The following is an 18,306-nucleotide window of genomic DNA, read 5'->3' on the forward strand; positions in this document are numbered from 1 at the left end:
ACCAGCTTCTCCCACATTACTATGGACCCATTCCCCGTTCTCTTCACATAAATTTGGCCCCTTTGTTCACTGTTTGTCAGAAGGTAGATCAGGTGAACCCCGTACCTGCACATCACTTCTTTAGGAGAAAGGCGAATAGATGTCTATGAAATTATGAGTGGTTTGGTGGGAGAGGACAAGGAACGGCTTTTCTCCCTCTCCCATAAAACTAGAACTCTGGGTCAGCAATGGAAGCGGAATGGTGGGAGACACAAGGCGGTGCTTCTTCACACAGCGCATCGTTACTCTGTGGACCTGCTGCCCCAGAATGCCCAGATGGGTCATGTCAACTTGAAAGGCTTGAAAAGGGAGGGGACAAATTCATGGAGGATGGGGCTGTCCGTGGTGATGACGGATACCTCTTCCCTCCTGTTCCGGGCCAGTGTGCCCCAGTGGGCCAGTTGCTGGGGAGCACAGGGAGGAGGAGGCCGCTGCAGTCACCCGGCACGTGGGCTTCCTAAAAGTAACAAACCAGCCGTATTTGCACATGACTCAGCTGGCAGTCATAGGCGGTATAATTTGTGTGGTAACTTGGTGTTTCTCTCATAAGTACATTCATAAGCACCACACAACATTATTACAATGGCTTCCCTAGTCTCTGCAGGGATGAATATTATAACTAAACTAGCAACCAAGCCCATTTTATGGCCTAATACAATGGACTCTAGTGGGGGATGGGGTGAGAGGTGCACCCCTGCCCACCCACCACTGCAGCTGCTTCTCCACCCCGCCCCACCCACCTCTCCGTTCTCTGCCAGCAGTAAGGGAGTTAAGAGAGGGCATGGGGGGATGGAGAGGGGGCTGGAGGGCAGCGGACATGTTGTTGGTGGGTTGGAAGAGAGCATGGGGGAAGAGGGAAGAGCAGCGGGAGGCGTCCAGAGCGCCTGCACAGCATCAAGAGCAGAGGAGGACCGGCAGAAAATGGTGCCCGGAGCAAGACCTTATTTTTATTAAAAAAAACAGCCCCACTGAAGGCCCCCCAGAAGCAGCTCGGCACGACCCATCAGCTGCTGCCGCCCTCCCCGGGCTCAACCTGCATCAGTAGCCAGTTGCCTTCCTGCCTCTTCCCCTGGCAGCGCTGGGCCGAGGGGCGCTCAGCGGGCCCACAGCATGCTCCCAGCCCAACCCACGACTTTGGGATGTGGGGGGCGATCAGATGGATGGTGCCCAGGGATACGTGACTCCCCATGTCCCTCTGGCAGATCCGCCCCTGGCCAAGAGGCGCCTGGTGGGCTGGGACAGAGCCAGGAGCTGTCGGGCAGGCTGGGGCACCACTAGGGTTTTCTGGTGGGCCAGGGCAGCACCGGAGGCTGGGGCAGCAGCATTGGCACTTGTTGGGCCGGGGCAGCTTCAGGAGGCAGCCGGCAGGCCCTGGCAGGCATCCAGCGTGCCCGAAAAATGCAAGGAGGATTCGACGCCCCTGAGTAGACCTGGGAGATGCCCGGTGCTCAAAGGACCGCTGAAAAGGTTTGGAGGGTCAGGGTTGGGGTCAGCCTGGAGAAAAGGCAGGAAAGGAAGCGCGGGAGGGCGGGAGGACGGGCCAATGCCATGCAGGACTCAGACGGCTTTGTTCCAAATGAGTCCTTCGCGGGGATTTGTGGATGGTTCATCGAGGCGGCGTTCCACCTGTAAGGCTCTTATTGTTTAGGATATTGAAAACCCAACATGAGCTGGCCAGCTTCCGGATGTGTTCTGGCTTGAAAAGTCTTCATTGAAAATACATTTTTATAAATACCACATTCTCATGAGCCTTTGAAGACTTTCAAGGCCAGAACAGACCCGGAAGCTGTGTAGGGTTTTCAATATTTAGTTATAATATTCATCCTGGCAGTGACTAGGGAAGCAGTTCAAAATGCTTATGAATGTACTTATGTGTGTATTAGAGATACACTTGAGGGTGTACTGAGGCACAGCCCCTTAAGTGTATGTATTGTTGACTTAGTAAACACACAAATCATACTGTCTATGACTGCTAGCCGTGTTGCGTGCAAATGTTGCTATTTGTTATTTCTGTTGCACACACCCTTTCTATTGTACATATTATGAGCTTTGGCTGCTGGGAACAGAATCCTGGACCGGATGGGCCTTTGGTCTGATCCAACACGGCTCTTATGTTCTTATTAGTGGTTAAAGTACATTGATGAGTGATTAGTTGTTGCTGAATGCATAAACTGTCTACCTTGAATTTGAGGGGATGAAGAAAAGTCACATCTGTTGTGGTAGATCTGCACATGCAAGTTATTGCATGTCTCTGGCATTACAAAGGGACTACTTTGCATTTCAGGAGATCCCAGGCTCAGTCCTTGGCCCTCTCGTCAAAAGGTCCCTGGTAGTTCAGTTAGGAAGGAACCCAAAGATCTTCGAGAGACTCTGCTGGCCAGAAGAGCCAAGAGTTCTGGACTGGACAGTCTGGTTCAGGATGAGGCAGTTTCATAGTTCAATTATGCACAAGGGGCTTGGGGTGAAGGTCCGTCATGGCAAGATTTCTTGTACGGACGTATTTTCTGGAACCCCGCTTTCATTTTCCTTTCTCTTCGCAGTAAGCGACACCACATACACGCTACAGGGGTCAGTGCTATCAGTCACAGACCAGGAAAGGGATTTAGGCGTCTTAGTTGATAGTTCCATGGGAATGTCAACTCAATGCATGGCAGCTGTGAAAAAGGCAAACTCTATGCTGGGGATCATTAGAAAAGGAATTGATAATAAAACTGCAAAGATTGTCATGCCCTTATATAGAAACAGTGGTGTGACTGCACTTGGAATTACTATGTCAAGTTCTGGTAGCCAGCATCCTCAAAAAGGATATTGAGGGAGATAGAAAGAGATGCAGAGAAGGGCAACAAAGGATGATTGAGGGACTGGAGCACCTTCCCTATGAGGAGAGGCTGCGAAGCGTTTGGGACTCTCTTTAGTTTGGAGAGGAGAGGTGGGGGGGGACCAGATTGAAGTCTACAAAATTATACATGGGGTAGAAAATGTTGACAGAGAGAAATTTTTCTCTCTTTCTCACAATACTAGAACCAGGGGGCATTCATTGAAAATGCTGGGGGGAAGAATTAGGACTAATAAAAGGAAACATTTCTTCATGCAACGTGTGATTGGTGTTTGGAATATGCTGCCACAGGAGGTGGTGATGGCCACTAACCTGGATAGCTTTAAAAGGGGCTTGGACAGATTTATGGAGAAGTCGATTTATGGCTACCAATCTTGATATCTATATGATCTGAGGATTACCGATGCCTTAACAGACCAATTGTTCGGGAGACAACATTGCATGAAGGCCATTGCTTTCACACATCCTACATGTGAGCTCCCCAAAGGGTACCTGGTAGACCTATCTTGAGTAGCAGAGAGCTGGACTAGATGGACTTTGGTCTGATCCAGCTGGCTTGTTCTTATGTTCTTATGTTCTTATGTTCTTATGTTCTTACTTCTAGACTTCTAATTTGCTTCACTGCCAGAGCAGGCAGATTTGCCAATAAACCCATCTTTGCCCCAGACATCTTCCCTCCACCCATGGCCAGCCTACCTAGTTCCACCTTTCCACTCACAAAGCCATCCACACCTTCCCCCTCTCCCCCTCTTTGACTCCTTCCTGCTTCTCTAAATGCTTATATCCATATCCCAGTATAATAATAACAGAGAGGGCTTCTCCAAGGAACAGTACAAGCAGGGTGTCTTTTGACTCCACACCACCTCCCCCTCTCTATTTCTGCCCTCCCTGAAGGGCTTTTAAAAACTTTATTTGCCTCTTTCATTTGGGGGAATTATTTTTGGAAAAGGGATACAATTTTGATATAACTGCAATCACAGGTATATAACTGCAATTTAAAGGACTTTTAAAAAGCCCTTTATCTTGCAACTACCGAGATCTGTGCCTTTAAGAAGGAATTGATGGGTAGAGTTAAGAGAACCAGAAGAAGCAGAGGCCCAGGAAAGTTCTCTGCAGAAAAACTGTGTAGCAGGAGTGAGTGCCTCCTCACTTGTAAACAGAGAAATGCAAGGAGACTCCACTACAAGCCCACTTCGCGATGAAAAGCCCTGAGATACACATTCCATGCATAATGGGCCATAGATTTCATACAGGTAATCAGTACGCCTGTCTAAAAAATTTTAAATTTGATCTTTATTGGAGAAAAAAACAAACTTTAAAATACACAGTCAAGTAAACAAAGTCCCAGAATATAAAGACAAATAACAATGATACTAATAGACGTATTGGTTTTTGTTAAAAGAAGAAAAATAAAGAGAAGAGAAAAACAAACAGAAATAAAAGTTATTTTGAAAAATGTTCCGTGAAAACAAGAAAAAAATGTTAAAAGTTCTTTGTCAGTCGGTCTCAGACCTTTAACAATAAACAGACTCTGGATGCTTGATGCGTTTATTGAAAGGCAGCGAAGTCCTCAGCTTGACAAAGCCCGTTCTGCCAGAGCTGGCTTTCGTTAGTCCTAAGAACATAAGAACACAACAGTCCATGTATTCCCCAAAGAATCCCCTCTCCCATTTCCCCAAAGAATGTACGTAAAGAGTTGTTTTGGAGCTCAGGCGCCCCAAGGTCGTGACACGAAGATATCGTTTGTCTACCCCCTGCAGGGCAAAGGACCCTTCCTGTTTTCCCCTGGGAGCAACTCACCAGAGTCAGCCGAGTGATCTGCAAGTGTTAGGCCTTAAAAGATCAAGGAAAGGAAAGAAAGAAAGTTCCATTACAAATAGCAGGCTGTCTTATCTTGCGACAGTTACATTGAAGTGAAAATACATCTCCATCGCTATACATCTCCCCCTGGTCAATATAAATGGTTGCCAAAACACTAAGCTAGGAATGCCGCTCAATCGTCAGGCGCAGTTCCTCACATTCATGACATAAAGTTTCTGAATTCTGAGTTGTGCTCAAATGGAGCAGATTGTTAACATCGTCCAAAATGGTCACACGTCCGTCCTCAGAGACTAAAGCCACGCAGGCCTTTTTCGAAGCAGTTGTTGCAGGTTAATGTCTTCATCCTATTCATAGTGGCCACAGCAGGGAATTCACCATTGGAATTTGCAAGATAGAAGCATTAAAACGCCTGTGGAGGAATCTAGATTGCCTGGCTCAACTGTGAGGACAGGTGGGGCCTGTAGAAACCTGACTGGACTGAAGGAGTCTTCATCTAGGGGAGGTTTCATTGGCCCTGGACAGGAGGGCTGGGTAGTTCAGGGAGGGCAGACGGGGGTATCTAACATTGGGCTCGGACCTGCTGCTTCGGGGTCCCTCTTGGCTTGACTGCTACTTCTTAAATTTGCTAGTATTATGGCTGACCCCAGGACTGTCAAAAGCATCAGTGGGGCTCTGGACACCAATTTTGTGTGGTCCCCTCACCATGACCCTGCTCCAAAATGAACATCGTAACAAACAAAACACTTTGGCTTTATGACTGTGAATAATCATGATTCATTAGGTAATGACAAGAGGATGAAAGAATAATTCAGTAGTTTACAAGCCTCTGTATTTATCAAGCAGAGAGAACTATAGAAGTATCCATAGTTGGGTAAGAGAAGCCGAGGGCAGCCGTGGGCGCCTCTTTTCAAATATGTTGTTCCTGCCCAAAAAGCCCTCCTTTGTTCCTCAAGGTTCTCCGCTGTTCTCTTTCCATGACTCCTGAGGATTCTCCGTATCATCTTCTCAACTCGCACAGCCTGTTTCACTGAATATTTCTTTCTTTAGTTTTGTGTCTTATTTTGTAATTTTATACTTTCACACATGTGCCTGTCAATATAGAATATACTTGTAGTTTCCACTACTAATCTGAAACTTTGCATGTGCTTAAACTAGGTCAAAAACAAGATTTTATAACCTGAAACACAAAGCATAGTCACATATTTAAGCTGGATTTTTCTTTGATATAACTAAGGAATCCACTATTCCACGTTTATAACCTCTAATGTGTATTCATACAGATCACAATGTATAGAAAGTGTGTGTGTGTGGGGGGGGGGGAGAAATAACCATTTCACCACTTTGATATATTCTCAGAAAATATTACCGTAACTCCCCCCTCCTCCTGTTCATAATATGAACAGGTGTTTTCTTCTGTTAGGTATGTTGGAACTACCCAATGAGGTCTGAAGGGGGAGCAGGGAACAAACACAGAAGAATTAGATGGAGGGGGAGGGAGACTTGAAGGCACGCCAGGTTCTCTTGAGAGGCAGATGTTTCCCTCAGCCTAGCAGCTTTGCAACCATAGAGATCTTGCTCAAAATGTGCTGCAAAACAGCAGCAGAGAGTTGGCTTCCATTTGCTCTGCTCTGCGGTGCCCACGCCCTCGGAAGCTGCAGCGCAGGACGGCCCGGGCAGGGAAGCCACCCGCTGGAGGCCAGGAGAATCCTGCTTCCCTGGACCCTCAAGCTGACTTGGGCCCCAGGAAATGTGTCCTGTCAGCAACCCTGCTGCCACTGAGCAGGGGTCCGTCCTCTTTCCATGCGGGCGTGGTGGAGTTTCAGTTGCCCCGTTCTCACAGCACAAGGTCTCCCCTAACAAATCTTTGTCCGTGTCTTGGAGCGGAAGAGACTGGAAGTGAGGCTGGCATTTTGGAGCACACAGGTTAAGAGATCTGGCATCTGGTTTCCCTTCCAACTCTCTCAGTTCCCTGAGTGAGGCAACAGTGAGGCCAACTCTGTTCAGGAGAATAAACAACATGTGCTATATGAGTAAAGACAGTTGGATCCATCCCAAAAATCCATGGAAGATGCATTCTTGCCCTCCTTGTTGGTTGCATGTGTTACTCTAATTCCCGTGTCTCCTGGCAATTCCCCTTCAAGCCACTGTGACTGTGTTGATTGCATCTTTCCGCCAGAATTGCCTCATAGCATTGTCGGTTATCTGTTTGGAACCATGTTGCTGATCCATCACCTCTCCACCCCGCAAAGTTCTCTACTTCTCGACCCCTGTTTTCATGGCTTCTCTCACTCTCTGCCACAAGAGTCCTTGTGCCACGGTTGGTGGTCCTCCGTGCCCTTGTTGTTTAAATATCTGTTGTCTGAACTCAGGTGGGTGACGTCATTCACGCCACGTTTGTCTTCCCTCTCTCCATTTTTTGTCCTGTTTTGTTCTTGCTGTGTTCATTTTGGTTTGAATTTTGACTTGGTGGCCCATCTGCTGACCTCTCTCCCTTATCATGCGCTTTGGTGGTCACCCAGCCTTCCCATCATTCATTGAGGCCAGGACCCGACCTCTCAGAGTCTGAAAAGAGCTACGTGGTAAGAGCACAGTTTCCCTGGGATCCGTCTCTGTTGCCTGCCTTCCATGCAGCGTAGGGCACCCCTGGCCCACTGTCTGATCCAACGCCGCAGCCCTGGGAGGTCCAAGTGGTGCAGGGGTGGTCCTTCTGCTCTCTTCCTCTGGTGTCAGCTGTTCTGCACAGTCTCAAGACACCCCCGAGAGCTCAGCGGTTTTGTTCCTTTTTCCTGCCCCCTGGCTGGTTGCACTTCTTGCATTTGAGGTGCTCCTCGTGAGACCTGGAGAGCAACTCTGCCCTGCTGGGGAGGGCAGCGGAAGTTCCCCTCTCAGGCCCCAAACACGTGTCCAGTGGGAAAAGGACAGGCCGAAATTACATCTTGTGGAGGATGAGCTTCAGCATCTGGGGGGGGGGGGGCTGTTTGGTGAATTGCATGCCTGAGATTTTGACTGAAAGGTTGACGTTTGTGATTTGGAGGCGGCCCTCCTGGCTAACTAACTGCAACCTCTCTTGCTTCTGCTTGGTGTTATAAAACCTGGAACTTAACAGCAAATTCTTCTGTGTCTTGCCTGTTTTTTCCATGCTTACCACCTGGATTTCTTCTTCACTCCCCTGCCTGGACTGTGTCCTGGGATCTACAACTCTGTGCTCTTCCTGGACTTTTGTGCTGCATCTGGATTGTCTCATCTCTTGTTGACTATTTCCCCTCCTCCCCCTGTTGACTCTCCTCTGGGTTTCCCCCCCACCTCCCTTGGACGGCCGTGCCTTTCTTGCACCTCCCAGGAAACTGTTTGCAATGAGATCATAAACATTGCTGAAAAGTCAGTTCATTACTGCAGTGCCATTTCTCAACCTCTGGCCTCTGGCCTCAAGCGGCCTTTTAGTGATCATAAATCATCTCTCATCATTTCTCAGCAACCCCAAGCCCTGCCGTTGGGAGCCAGCCCCGACAGGAGTCACACCCCGCAAGATATGTAAGTCTCCTGGATCCCCCCCCTCCAACCCAATTATCCTGGAACAGTGTTTAGAAGCTTGTGGCTATTATGCCCCTTAGTGGACTGTTATCTTTTTTGGTACAGAAATCATGAGATTATATGGGCTGTAGTCAGTGGTGGGATTCAGCCGGTTCGCACCACTTCGGCAGAACCGGTTGATAAAATGGTGCTTGTAAACAACCAGCTGTTAAATTATTTCAATCCCAGCACCAGAACCGGTTGTTAAATTATTTGAATCCCACCACTGGCTGTAGTTCTAGAACGTTCCTATTTGTAAGTGTGAGCTAGCCAGATCTCATCAGGTCTCAGAAGCTGATATGGTTGACTTTGGTTAGTACTTGAGAGAGCCAGGGTGGTGGAGTGGCTAAGAGCAGATGCACTCTAATCTGGAGAACTGAATTTCATTTCTCGCTCTACCACTTGAGCTGTGGAGGCTTATCTGGTGAACCAGATTAGCTTGTGCACTACAACACACGCCAGCTGGGTGACCTTGGGCTAGTCACAGTTCTTCTGAGCTCTCTCAGCCCCACCTACCTCACAGGGTGTTTGTTGGGGGTGGGGGGAGGAAAAGGAGACTGTCAGCCCCTTTGAGACTCCTTACAGGAGAGAAAGGGGAGATATAAATCCAAACTTTTCTTGAATGAGAGACCACCAAGGAAGACCTGGGCAGAGGCAGGCAATGGCAAACTAGCTCGGAACATCTGGAATTCCTCCTGATTGATGCCAGTCATTCCTGATAGGCTCCTTTAGGTGGTCCGCAGAGCTGTCTTTCTGTCCCCTCCCCCAATACAAAAGCACAGCCCAGCTAGTACCGGGGTGGGGTGGGCCTTGTGGCCTAGGAAGGAGAGAGCCTGCTAAGACTCCAGCTGCAGCTCATCCAGGAATCCCTGCTTGAAGGTCAGAGGGCTTGTGGGTTGCTGGTTCGACATGGTGTTCGTGGTGGGTGCCATCTCTTTCTGTTGCCATCCTTTCAGGCTTAGCTACCAAGCGTTGTACAGCTACATCCCACAGAATGACGATGAGCTGGAATTAAAAGACGGGGATGTCGTAGATGTCATGGAGAAATGTGACGATGGCTGGTTTGTTGGTGAGCAGAGAACTGTAACAGATCTTCTCCTACCCCTGGAAGGAGTCTGGCTTGGCCTTTCCTGCATGGGAGGAAGGGGGGGTGTTTGAGAGGATCTGCTGCTGAGTGGCTGTGAACAAGCGCATGCCATGGGCCACCTGGGCACAGGGATTCCCTCCCATCTTGGGGGCCTTCTGTGGGCCCCTCTTGCTGAATATCTTCCTTTTTCTTTCTCCACAGGCACATCCAGGCGAACAAGACAGTTTGGCACTTTCCCAGGCAACTACGTGAAACTGGTGTCCCTATAGAAGCCACCGCTGTTTCCCCAGGAAAGAGAGGGTGGGGGCTGAAATCCAGAGACATTTTGGAAAAAACAGGATGATTTATGAATGTAGCAGAGGAGAGGTGGATGTGGAATGTGGTTCTGTGGTTCAGGGTGGGACTGGTGGGAAGCCCTTGCTGCCTTTGGGGGTTCACGGGGCCTGTTGCTGAGCAGGAGAGAGAAGAGCATTGAGCTGTTTGCAGTGCTGCCTTTATATCCATTTTATCCTCCAAGGACTCACATTATTGCCCTGAGCAGCAGGCGAAGGCAGCAGAATGAAGAGTTTAGGGTGAGAAACACATTAGGGGAGTGAAGACATTTTGGCCATGTGGATCAGGAACCCTGTGTGAGAGACAGAGGCGGCTGGCTAAGTAGGGAACTTGACCTCCAAAGGTCAGGTGGTCCTTGATTCCTTCGTTGGGGTCCCAGTCGCCAGACCCCGGGCACTGCAGTTGCCCTGGCGACCATGGGGTCCTGGGTGGCTGCAGGCAGGGAGGGGGCACTGTCCCAGTGCTGCTTTCTGGGACTGTAAGCACATGTGCCCCGAAGGTGGCCCACGGCATGTGTCTTGCACTCCTGATTTGGGATATGCACCTTAAGAGAAGAAGCAAAGAAGTTCTGAAGAGCAGTTCTGTACAAAAGGGCCTGCTGCTAATTCCCTTTTTCACTAACTGCACAAACTGGCAGTGTGTGTCTCCTCCCGCCGCCCCCCGCCATGTCAGTGGAATGGTTACACGCAAAGGGGATGGGTTGGCTGTTTTGAAACCTCGCCAGCCATCCCTTTTTAAAGCTAACCTCTAACGAAAACATCTGGAACCTGCAGCAGCTGGGCAGCCTTCTGGAAGCCCAGCCTCTTTTTCCTTCCGCCTCCTGTTCTTCCCTCGGCCGGCCTCTCCTTCCCGGCCCCTCCTACTCTTCCCTCTTCCTTCCCTTCAAGTCAGAAATTAATAATCCAAAAATAAGCAAATGCCAGCTCTGCACATTTATCTGTTGTCATCTGCTGCCAAATATCTGCAGGGCGAAATTAACGGTCTCAGTGGCCAGTTTCCCCTTCGACCAGCAGCTGGATTCAGCTCTCTCACCTTGTGCTTTAAGGGAGTGCTTCAGGATTGCTTTATTGAGGGGGTGTTTCCTTGTGTTTTAACTAGTCTTTGTGAACACTGAAAGGTTAAAAACAAGTGTTTTGGGGGGGGGGGTCCTTGTGTCCAGAGGACACAACTGTGACCTTGAGAGCAGGTCTTGAGAAGGAACTTTGAATGAAAACATGGTGGCCTCCTGCCAATCCAAGAAACCCACAGAACATGTTGTTGAAGGCTTTCACGACCAGAATCAAGTGGCTAGTGTGGGCTTTCTGGGCTGTGTGACCGTGGTCTGGTGGTTTTTGCTGCTAATGTTTTGCCTGCATCTATGGCTAGCTTTGTTGGGAACGTTCAAGCATTTTTTCTTCTCTGGGCAGATTTGCGGGGGCGGGTGGGAAGGGAGCCATTTCTTCATGGCTGGCATCAAAGAGGCGGGGAAAATGTTAGAGGAGTAAAAACTTCAGACTACAGCGAATTTCCCATCTGTGGAAATGCTAGGCATTCTGGGTAAAAAATCTCCTAGCATAACACATGTGTGGCACATGGTGCTTGTGCCCCTTCTGTCAGAGTTCCATCCTGTGGGCTGTGCTTTCTCTGTGTGGACACCGAGTGCCGTGCAGTTTGAAGTGTGCCTGGGATAGGAGTGCTTTCTTTCCCTCTCGTCCAGAATGCCTGGTGGTGGAGCATTTTTTGCAGGTGCCAAGTGCATCGATGCCACAGGATTGCCAACGCCCAGGTGGGGCTGGGGTAGCTCCCAACATTACAGCTGATCTCCAGACGACGGAGGCGAGTTCCCCTGGAGAAAATGGCAGCTGTGGAGGATGAACTTTCTGGCATCACATCCTCACGGAGCTCTTTTCCCTCTCCCAGCCCTGCCCTCCTCAGGCTTCACCCCCACATCTTTTCAGGAATCTCCCACCTCAGACCTGCCAACCAGAGGCATACCGGGGCCACCCTGCACTTGGGGGCGGAGCTCTACCCCCTTGCTGCTGCCCAGCCCCCATGCCTAGGGGCAGGGCGGGGTTCCGCCTCCCCTTCCAGCCAGCAACCCGCAGTTCCTTATGCCCTCCCCTCCAGGCAGGCCAGAAGATACTACGATCCCTGGCCTCGGAGAGCTGCTTTTATAAGCACTGAGGGTGGGGGGGTGGGCTCAGGGGCATGGTCACACCCTCACCCCTGGGGGCGGGGCCACACCTCCCCAAGCCCCATTTTGCCCCCCCTTGTCCCTAGGCAGATATGCCACTCCTGGCAACCCTGGCATTCACCAGCCACCCATAATGGGGTCTGTTTCCTCTGTTGCCTCTGCTCAAAGGGCAGAGTGTAAAAATGACCAAAAGTGACTCACGGGCAAAGCAGCATTCCACAAACCCCCGTGCGACCATCGTCCCCCTTTTTTGTGGCACTAATTCCCACACTTCTAGCTGAACATCTGATGGTGCAGCCTGGGCTTCAAAAAACCACCTATGTCATCCTGTTCTTTGCAGGTTGAATATGTGCAGACAAAATTTTGCTAAATGACCATTGGGGAAAAGTTGGATTTAGAAGTGGCAGTTCTTGATCCGTGATTTTTGGCTACCCTCTCAAGTTCAACAAACCTGGGTCTCTTGGGTGTGTATTGAATGGTTTTCCAAAGTGAACTTCCTTTTTAAGTCAGAACTTGAGTGCTGTTTTTCATAATCTCTTTCTCTACAAACGTAAAGGGTTTACATTTGACTCTGCCTCCTTGCAGCAAATACACCACAAAAGTTTAGATTGCAATTTTGTCATAAGCTGTATTTAATAAGTATAAAATGCCTATTTTTCTGCAGTTGCTTTTATACAGTCAGTTCACAATAACAGCTATTAACTCACTGTCAGCATGATTGCAATACTTTTTGATATCTCCCCCACCCCCCTTGCAAACAGCAGGATTTCTCTTTTGCTGAGTGTCTTCCCTGGACATCAGCCAAGGAATCCAACTGTGCTTCAGAAGTATGACTGTAAATATGTATAATTGCCTTTGTACAGACTTAATTGTGTACTGAACTTGTATAGAGAAAAAAATAATTTAAATTAATTGAAAAGGCAGTAAAGAAGGACTTTTCACTGTTTATTTAAATGAAGTAGTTATACCCTGTATGTTCACAAGCAGCAAGGGGTTGAGTCTCAGAATATTTATACCTTTGCAGCTATGCCACAAACTACTCTTTTGTCAGGTTGGAGAGTGAACATTTAAGTCATTTGGGGCACTTACCGCAGAGAACGGGTTCCACTCTAGCCCTGTTAACATTACTAGCCCTTGGTCACAACTGTCTTTAATTTTGACTGACATGCGCAGGAAATGTTTTAAATACTTTTAATTTTGCATTCTTATCTGCAGCAATGTTTAAACCTGGCACTAAAAAGACAATATTGAAGAACGCTACTAACCCTTGGCAAAAATGCTTCACAATATTGACTGTGTATAACCAGTTCACGTGGATGCCATTTTAGTTACTACATAGGCGTGTTCAAACACACACACACACACACACACACATTTACAAACAAGAAGTAACTCTTGTGTTTGTTTCTTCATTGCAGTGGATTATTATTTGGCAGTTAATAAATTGAATTAAATGAATTAAAAGGTGTATCTCTTGTACAAATACATGCCAGTCCAAGTGGGTGAGATAGCCATACCCTTAACTGGGTCTGGTTTGTGGAGACTCCAACCTACAGGGGAGGGATGCGGAACCTCCCATTTCCCACTCATTTCCAAGGCAGGTTCCCAGTAGCTCCACCTTTTCAACTGCAGCTCTCGAACTGTGGTCGGGGGAGTGCAGCACTTGGTGAGGGTGGGGAGGGAGCATTTGGTTCTGTGCCACACAGTTAATAATATGGAATGGCTGCCAAAAGGAATTCATGGAACACTCCTGCTGTAACGTGATAATTATTCCAAATCCCAGTAATTTTGTAAGTATTATTCTCACCAGCCAAATCATTTCAAAAGGATCTCTACAAATAAGGGGCAGCTTTATTGGCAATAGTACAGGCATCAGCGAGTTCTCTTTAACCTTGCACTGGCCAACCAAGCAGTAGCTTCCAGTGAATTAATTGAAAAAAGAAATAACTCTTTGTATTAGACGCGATAATAAAAATAGAGAAAAGAACAAGTTAACTCTTAACAATGTTAAAAGGTTGCATGCAAGAAAATTTCATTCTCATACCATTTCTCAAACAAAATTGATTAAATGAGCTTTAAAACTAATCAGATTTCAATCTTAGAACACTTTAGAAAGCTCAGAATGGCTGCCAAAATATGTGTACAAATCTCACCTACATCCTTTCACAGAGAACCTGAGTAATTCTTTGTGACACTTTTTATAGCTAAAGTAACAGCCACAATCATTGTAACTTTATTATGCACTTATTTTGTAGGTAAGGAGATTGGTTCTCAGAATGATTTTATAGGATCCTACACAGAACTGCTGAGATTATCTAATGCTCATTAATTGCTCAAGAGTTATTTAGCACTTTGCTTTTTTCTCCCTCTACATTAAGTGGCTGCGTCAATTTCCTCCTTGAATTGCGGTGCCCTGAACTGTACACGATATTCCAGGTGAGGTCTAACCAATGCAGAATACAGAGGTACAATTACACCCCTAGACCAAGATACTATACTCCTATTGATACAGCTCAGAATCGCATTGGCTTTCTTGGCTGCCACATCACACTGCTGACTCGTGTTCAGTTTGTGGTCTATTAAGACTCCCAGATCCCTTTCGCATGTACTGTTGTCAAGCCAGGTGTCCCCAATCCTATATCTGTGCATTTCATTTTTTCTGCCTAAGTGTAGTAGCTTACATTATTCTCTGTTGATATTCATTTTGTTTGTTTTGGCCCAGCTCTCCAATTTTCAATTCTGACTCTGTCTTCTCGATATTAGCTACCCCTCCTAATTTGGTGTCATCTGCAAATTTGATTAGCATGCCTTCTATTCCAGCATCCAAGTTGTTGATAAAAATATTGAATAGCACTGGGCCCAGGATGGAATTCTGTGGCACCCCACTAGTCACTTCTCTCCAGGATGAAGATGAGCCATTAATGAGCACCCTTTGAGTTCTGTCAGTCAACCAATTACAAATCCATCTAATAGTGGCACTGTCTAGTCCACATCTTTCCAGCTTACTTGCAAGAATATTATGGGGCATCTTGTCAAAACTTTACTAAAATCAAGGTATGCTACGTCTACAGCGTTCCCTTCGTCTACCAAGCTTGGAGTCCCTCTACCAAAAAAGAGATAAGATTGTTTTTCAGAAACCCACGCTGACTTTTTGTGATCACAGTATTTCCTTCTAAGTGCTGGCAGACTGTCTTTTTTACAATCTGCTCCAGAATCTTCCCTGGTATTGACCGAGATGGCCCAGGCTACACTCCATTCAATATAAAAGATGTAAGTGCGGTCTATGTTTATGGTGGAAGTCACAGCAGCGTGTTGCCACGGCTGAAAGTTGTTCAGATTCTCTTTTCATGTTAGAGAATCTTCCTCCTGCTGCAGGAAACAAAATGGTGGCCGCAGCTTTACAAAAAGGAAAGTCTTGTTATTAGCCATCCAGGGCAATTGAAATGATCTTTGAAAAACTGTGTTTTACAGTGCAGGGAATGATGATTTTGACAGAAGCCACACTGAAATAAGATCTTCTAATGCAAAAAGAGAATCAGAAGCAGGTGGAAGGCAGGCACCAGGACTGGTGAAGCCAGATGTGGCGGATCACTTCACACATCTCCTGAAATCTTTATGTTGAACGGAGTATAGCTGATTACATTAGACCTCAAAAGTTAAGCAGGGTCAGTCCAGATTAATACTTCAATATGACACCAAAAAGAAATCCAGCAGCAAACAACGGCAAACCACCTCTGCTTGCCGCTGGTCTTCAGAACCTCCTGAGAGTTTGCTGAAAGTTGGCAGCAGCTTGATTGCACTTTCCACCATCACAATGAAACTCTCAGCAAGACCTGCACAAAGTGTCCAGAAACCACAGAGTTGTCTTGAGCAGCTGATAGAGGGGGGTTTGTTTCCAGGCCTTCCTAGGTTTGGGTTTTCCTTCATTTAGAACATCCTGTACTGAGTTCTTTTTCATGACTGCATATTTAGTCAGGATGTGAGATGTTAGAATTTTTCCTACTGCAGCTGAGAAGTCTACCTGACCCTGCGACATTTCTGCCTCCGCCCTTCTGAGGATGCAACACGTCCCAGGCCCTCTTGTCAGCAGATTATGACTCAAACAAGCATTAAGGCAGCCAGTCCAGAGTAAGAAACCAAAGTTTTTATTTGAAAAAGAAAAAAAACACATTTAAAAACAGGACTCTAGTCAATAATATAAAGATATTAAATTAATCTGTTTTAAATTATGTACATTGTTTGCATACGTAAATATCTGAAACTGTAGTCTTAAATAAGCCTGCATTTAAGTAAGGGCACTGTACAAAGATCACCCATGAAATATTTTCTTCTTAACTATTTAAATTTGTCACCAAATTCCCAACCCTCACATAACTTTTGATTAAAACGTATCATAACTTTATTCAAGAATCATGTAGGAAAACCCTGTAAAATTGCCAAATGTACATTTATACACACGCACCCCACCACCCCCACCACCGGACATTATTTTACACAACTTATATGGATTTGCTTTGCAGTCGTAACTCTTCTGTTCGCTCAAATGTTATTCACGGTTCTGTAGGCACCAGACAGTCCCACAGCACAGGTCAGGCTGCTTGGAAGGGGGGGATTTGGATGTGGTGTTTTAAGCGATACAAGCAAAATCCAAAGGACACTCCTGACATGCCCTGAGGAACTGCAGCTCACCCAGGGGAATTTTCATTCCACTGAAGAGGACTTTGCCCTCAGAAGTCCTGGCTGCATCCAAGCATCACTGGGAGTTTGCTTTTATTGCTCAATCATTGGGCATCAAGACTCCTGCCCATCTGTGACGTCGTCAGCTGACTTTCCCCTCCACTGGAGCACTCATGAGCTTTAAAAGCTTGTTAAGCTTCACAGCACAAGTGTTTAAATTCAATCAAAGAAGCTCAATCAAGCTGACAAAAGATCACCCCCGCCCAAAATGCAACACAGCATTTTGATGATTTCCAGACAACAGTCGCTCTGATCCTTGGCTCCCGACACACGCACGGCCCAGGGCGTCAACCACTCGCCCCATCACAGAGCACACCCACCACACCCTGCAGATCACCCTAAACAATATGAAGGCTTCTTTTTCTAAACCAACAAGTTGAACAGAGCTTCATTTGCATTCCCAAAAACGTCATCCTTCATCAAGGCACTTCCATGCAGAAAAGAGCAAGACATTCCAATCAGTAGGGTGGGGGGCGCAATAGTCTCCCTTGTGTGTCAGCCACTATGGGCTTTATTTGAAATGGATTTATTTGGGAAGTTACAGCTCTCCAGGACACACAGGACTGAACCAATGTGCAGGCTATGTTGCAATTCACCGGGGGGGGGGGGGGGGGGGAGGAGATAACAGACACATTCTTACACAGGAAACTGGGGCTGTTTCCCTGCCATTCCCGTAACAGCGGCTGGCCCCACTGTGCTGGATTTCACAACAAATGGTGGCTTGGCTTTGCCATCAAACCCTACAGACTGGCAGACAGACGGCTCTACTCAGCTGAATCCTGTAAAGTCCCACCCACCTTTTACGTGAACAGTTCAGGACCTGAACTTTTCCAGCTCAGCCAGGCCTTGCTGCTGCCATTCAAGCGCACTGGCCTGGCCTTTTCTTTCCTGGTCAAACTGCACCATGTTCTCTGCACATCGTGTGCACACCAAATCAGACAGAGATTCCTTGCAGAGCAGAAAAAAAGCAGCAGGTGGCAGCACCCATCAGGACAGGACACTGCATGAAACACTGTGGCAGGCCCTCAGCAACCGGAAGCAAAGAGCGGCCTTTCCCAAGCAAGTGTATGAAGGGTGGAATCACGCCTGCGTCTAAACACTCCTCAAGCCTCCTCACCAGCGTCATGCAGAGGGAGTGCAGACAGCCTCCGTGATGGCGTCAGAGGGAAAAGTTCCACCTGGTGATGGGCTGATATGGCAGCAAGCATGCAGAAGCCGCCCCCTCTGACGCTCACTGTGAGGGCAGTTGCGCAAGGCTCACTCTTCTGCAAGTTAGTGACACACGAGGGGTTGTGCTTCAGAGGGCTCCGGCTCAACAGCCGGATCGGTCAGCCACCAAAGGATGCACTTGCTTCATTGGGTCCTTGTCTATGCAGTTTAGGGTCTCTATTTTTAATGCAACTCCCAAAAAAACAGGTATACAACAGGTGCAGAATAAAGGCAAGGGGAGAAATAAGATTTTATATATGATTCTGAAGGCAGACAACAGACAGAGAGGTTGAAGCCAGCACCTTCGGAAGTGTTTCACACCCCAGATCCTCTTCCTGTGGAAATGGGTGGGTGGGAGTCTGGAGGTCTTCCTTCCAGCAAGTCTTCCTTCCTCACTGTTTGAGGCAGAGGTTGGACAGGTTTTGCAGAGCAGCTATTTGGTCATGGACAAAAGGAGGTTTACCTGCAAGAGAGAGGAACAGCTTCACAGCTGTTTGGCTC

The 18,306-nt window shown here is 47.5% G+C and overlaps 2 protein-coding genes across 2 annotated transcripts in view; one reads left to right on the plus strand and one right to left on the minus strand.

The window, feature by feature from the left end:
- SORBS1 (sorbin and SH3 domain containing 1) overlaps positions 1–13,317 on the plus strand; it is a 244,631-nt gene extending 231,314 nt beyond the window's left edge. Inside the window, exons 31-34 of the mRNA XM_048505888.1 lie at positions 7,216–7,275; positions 8,037–8,227; positions 9,223–9,335; positions 9,555–13,317. Of these exons, the coding sequence (XP_048361845.1) occupies positions 7,216–7,275; positions 8,037–8,227; positions 9,223–9,335; positions 9,555–9,622 (432 nt within the window). The 3' untranslated portion in view covers positions 9,623–13,317. The remainder of the gene's footprint in view (positions 1–7,215; positions 7,276–8,036; positions 8,228–9,222; positions 9,336–9,554) is intronic.
- A 2,671-nt stretch (positions 13,318–15,988) lies between these two features.
- COG3 (component of oligomeric golgi complex 3) overlaps positions 15,989–18,306 on the minus strand; it is a 62,065-nt gene continuing 59,747 nt past the window's right edge. Inside the window, exon 23 of the mRNA XM_048505736.1 lies at positions 15,989–18,268. Within this exon, the coding sequence (XP_048361693.1) occupies positions 18,239–18,268 (30 nt within the window). The 3' untranslated portion in view covers positions 15,989–18,238. The remainder of the gene's footprint in view (positions 18,269–18,306) is intronic.

Source organism: Sphaerodactylus townsendi, linkage group LG08 (assembly GCF_021028975.2).
Source record: "Sphaerodactylus townsendi isolate TG3544 linkage group LG08, MPM_Stown_v2.3, whole genome shotgun sequence".
Lineage (NCBI taxonomy): Eukaryota > Metazoa > Chordata > Lepidosauria > Squamata > Sphaerodactylidae > Sphaerodactylus > Sphaerodactylus townsendi.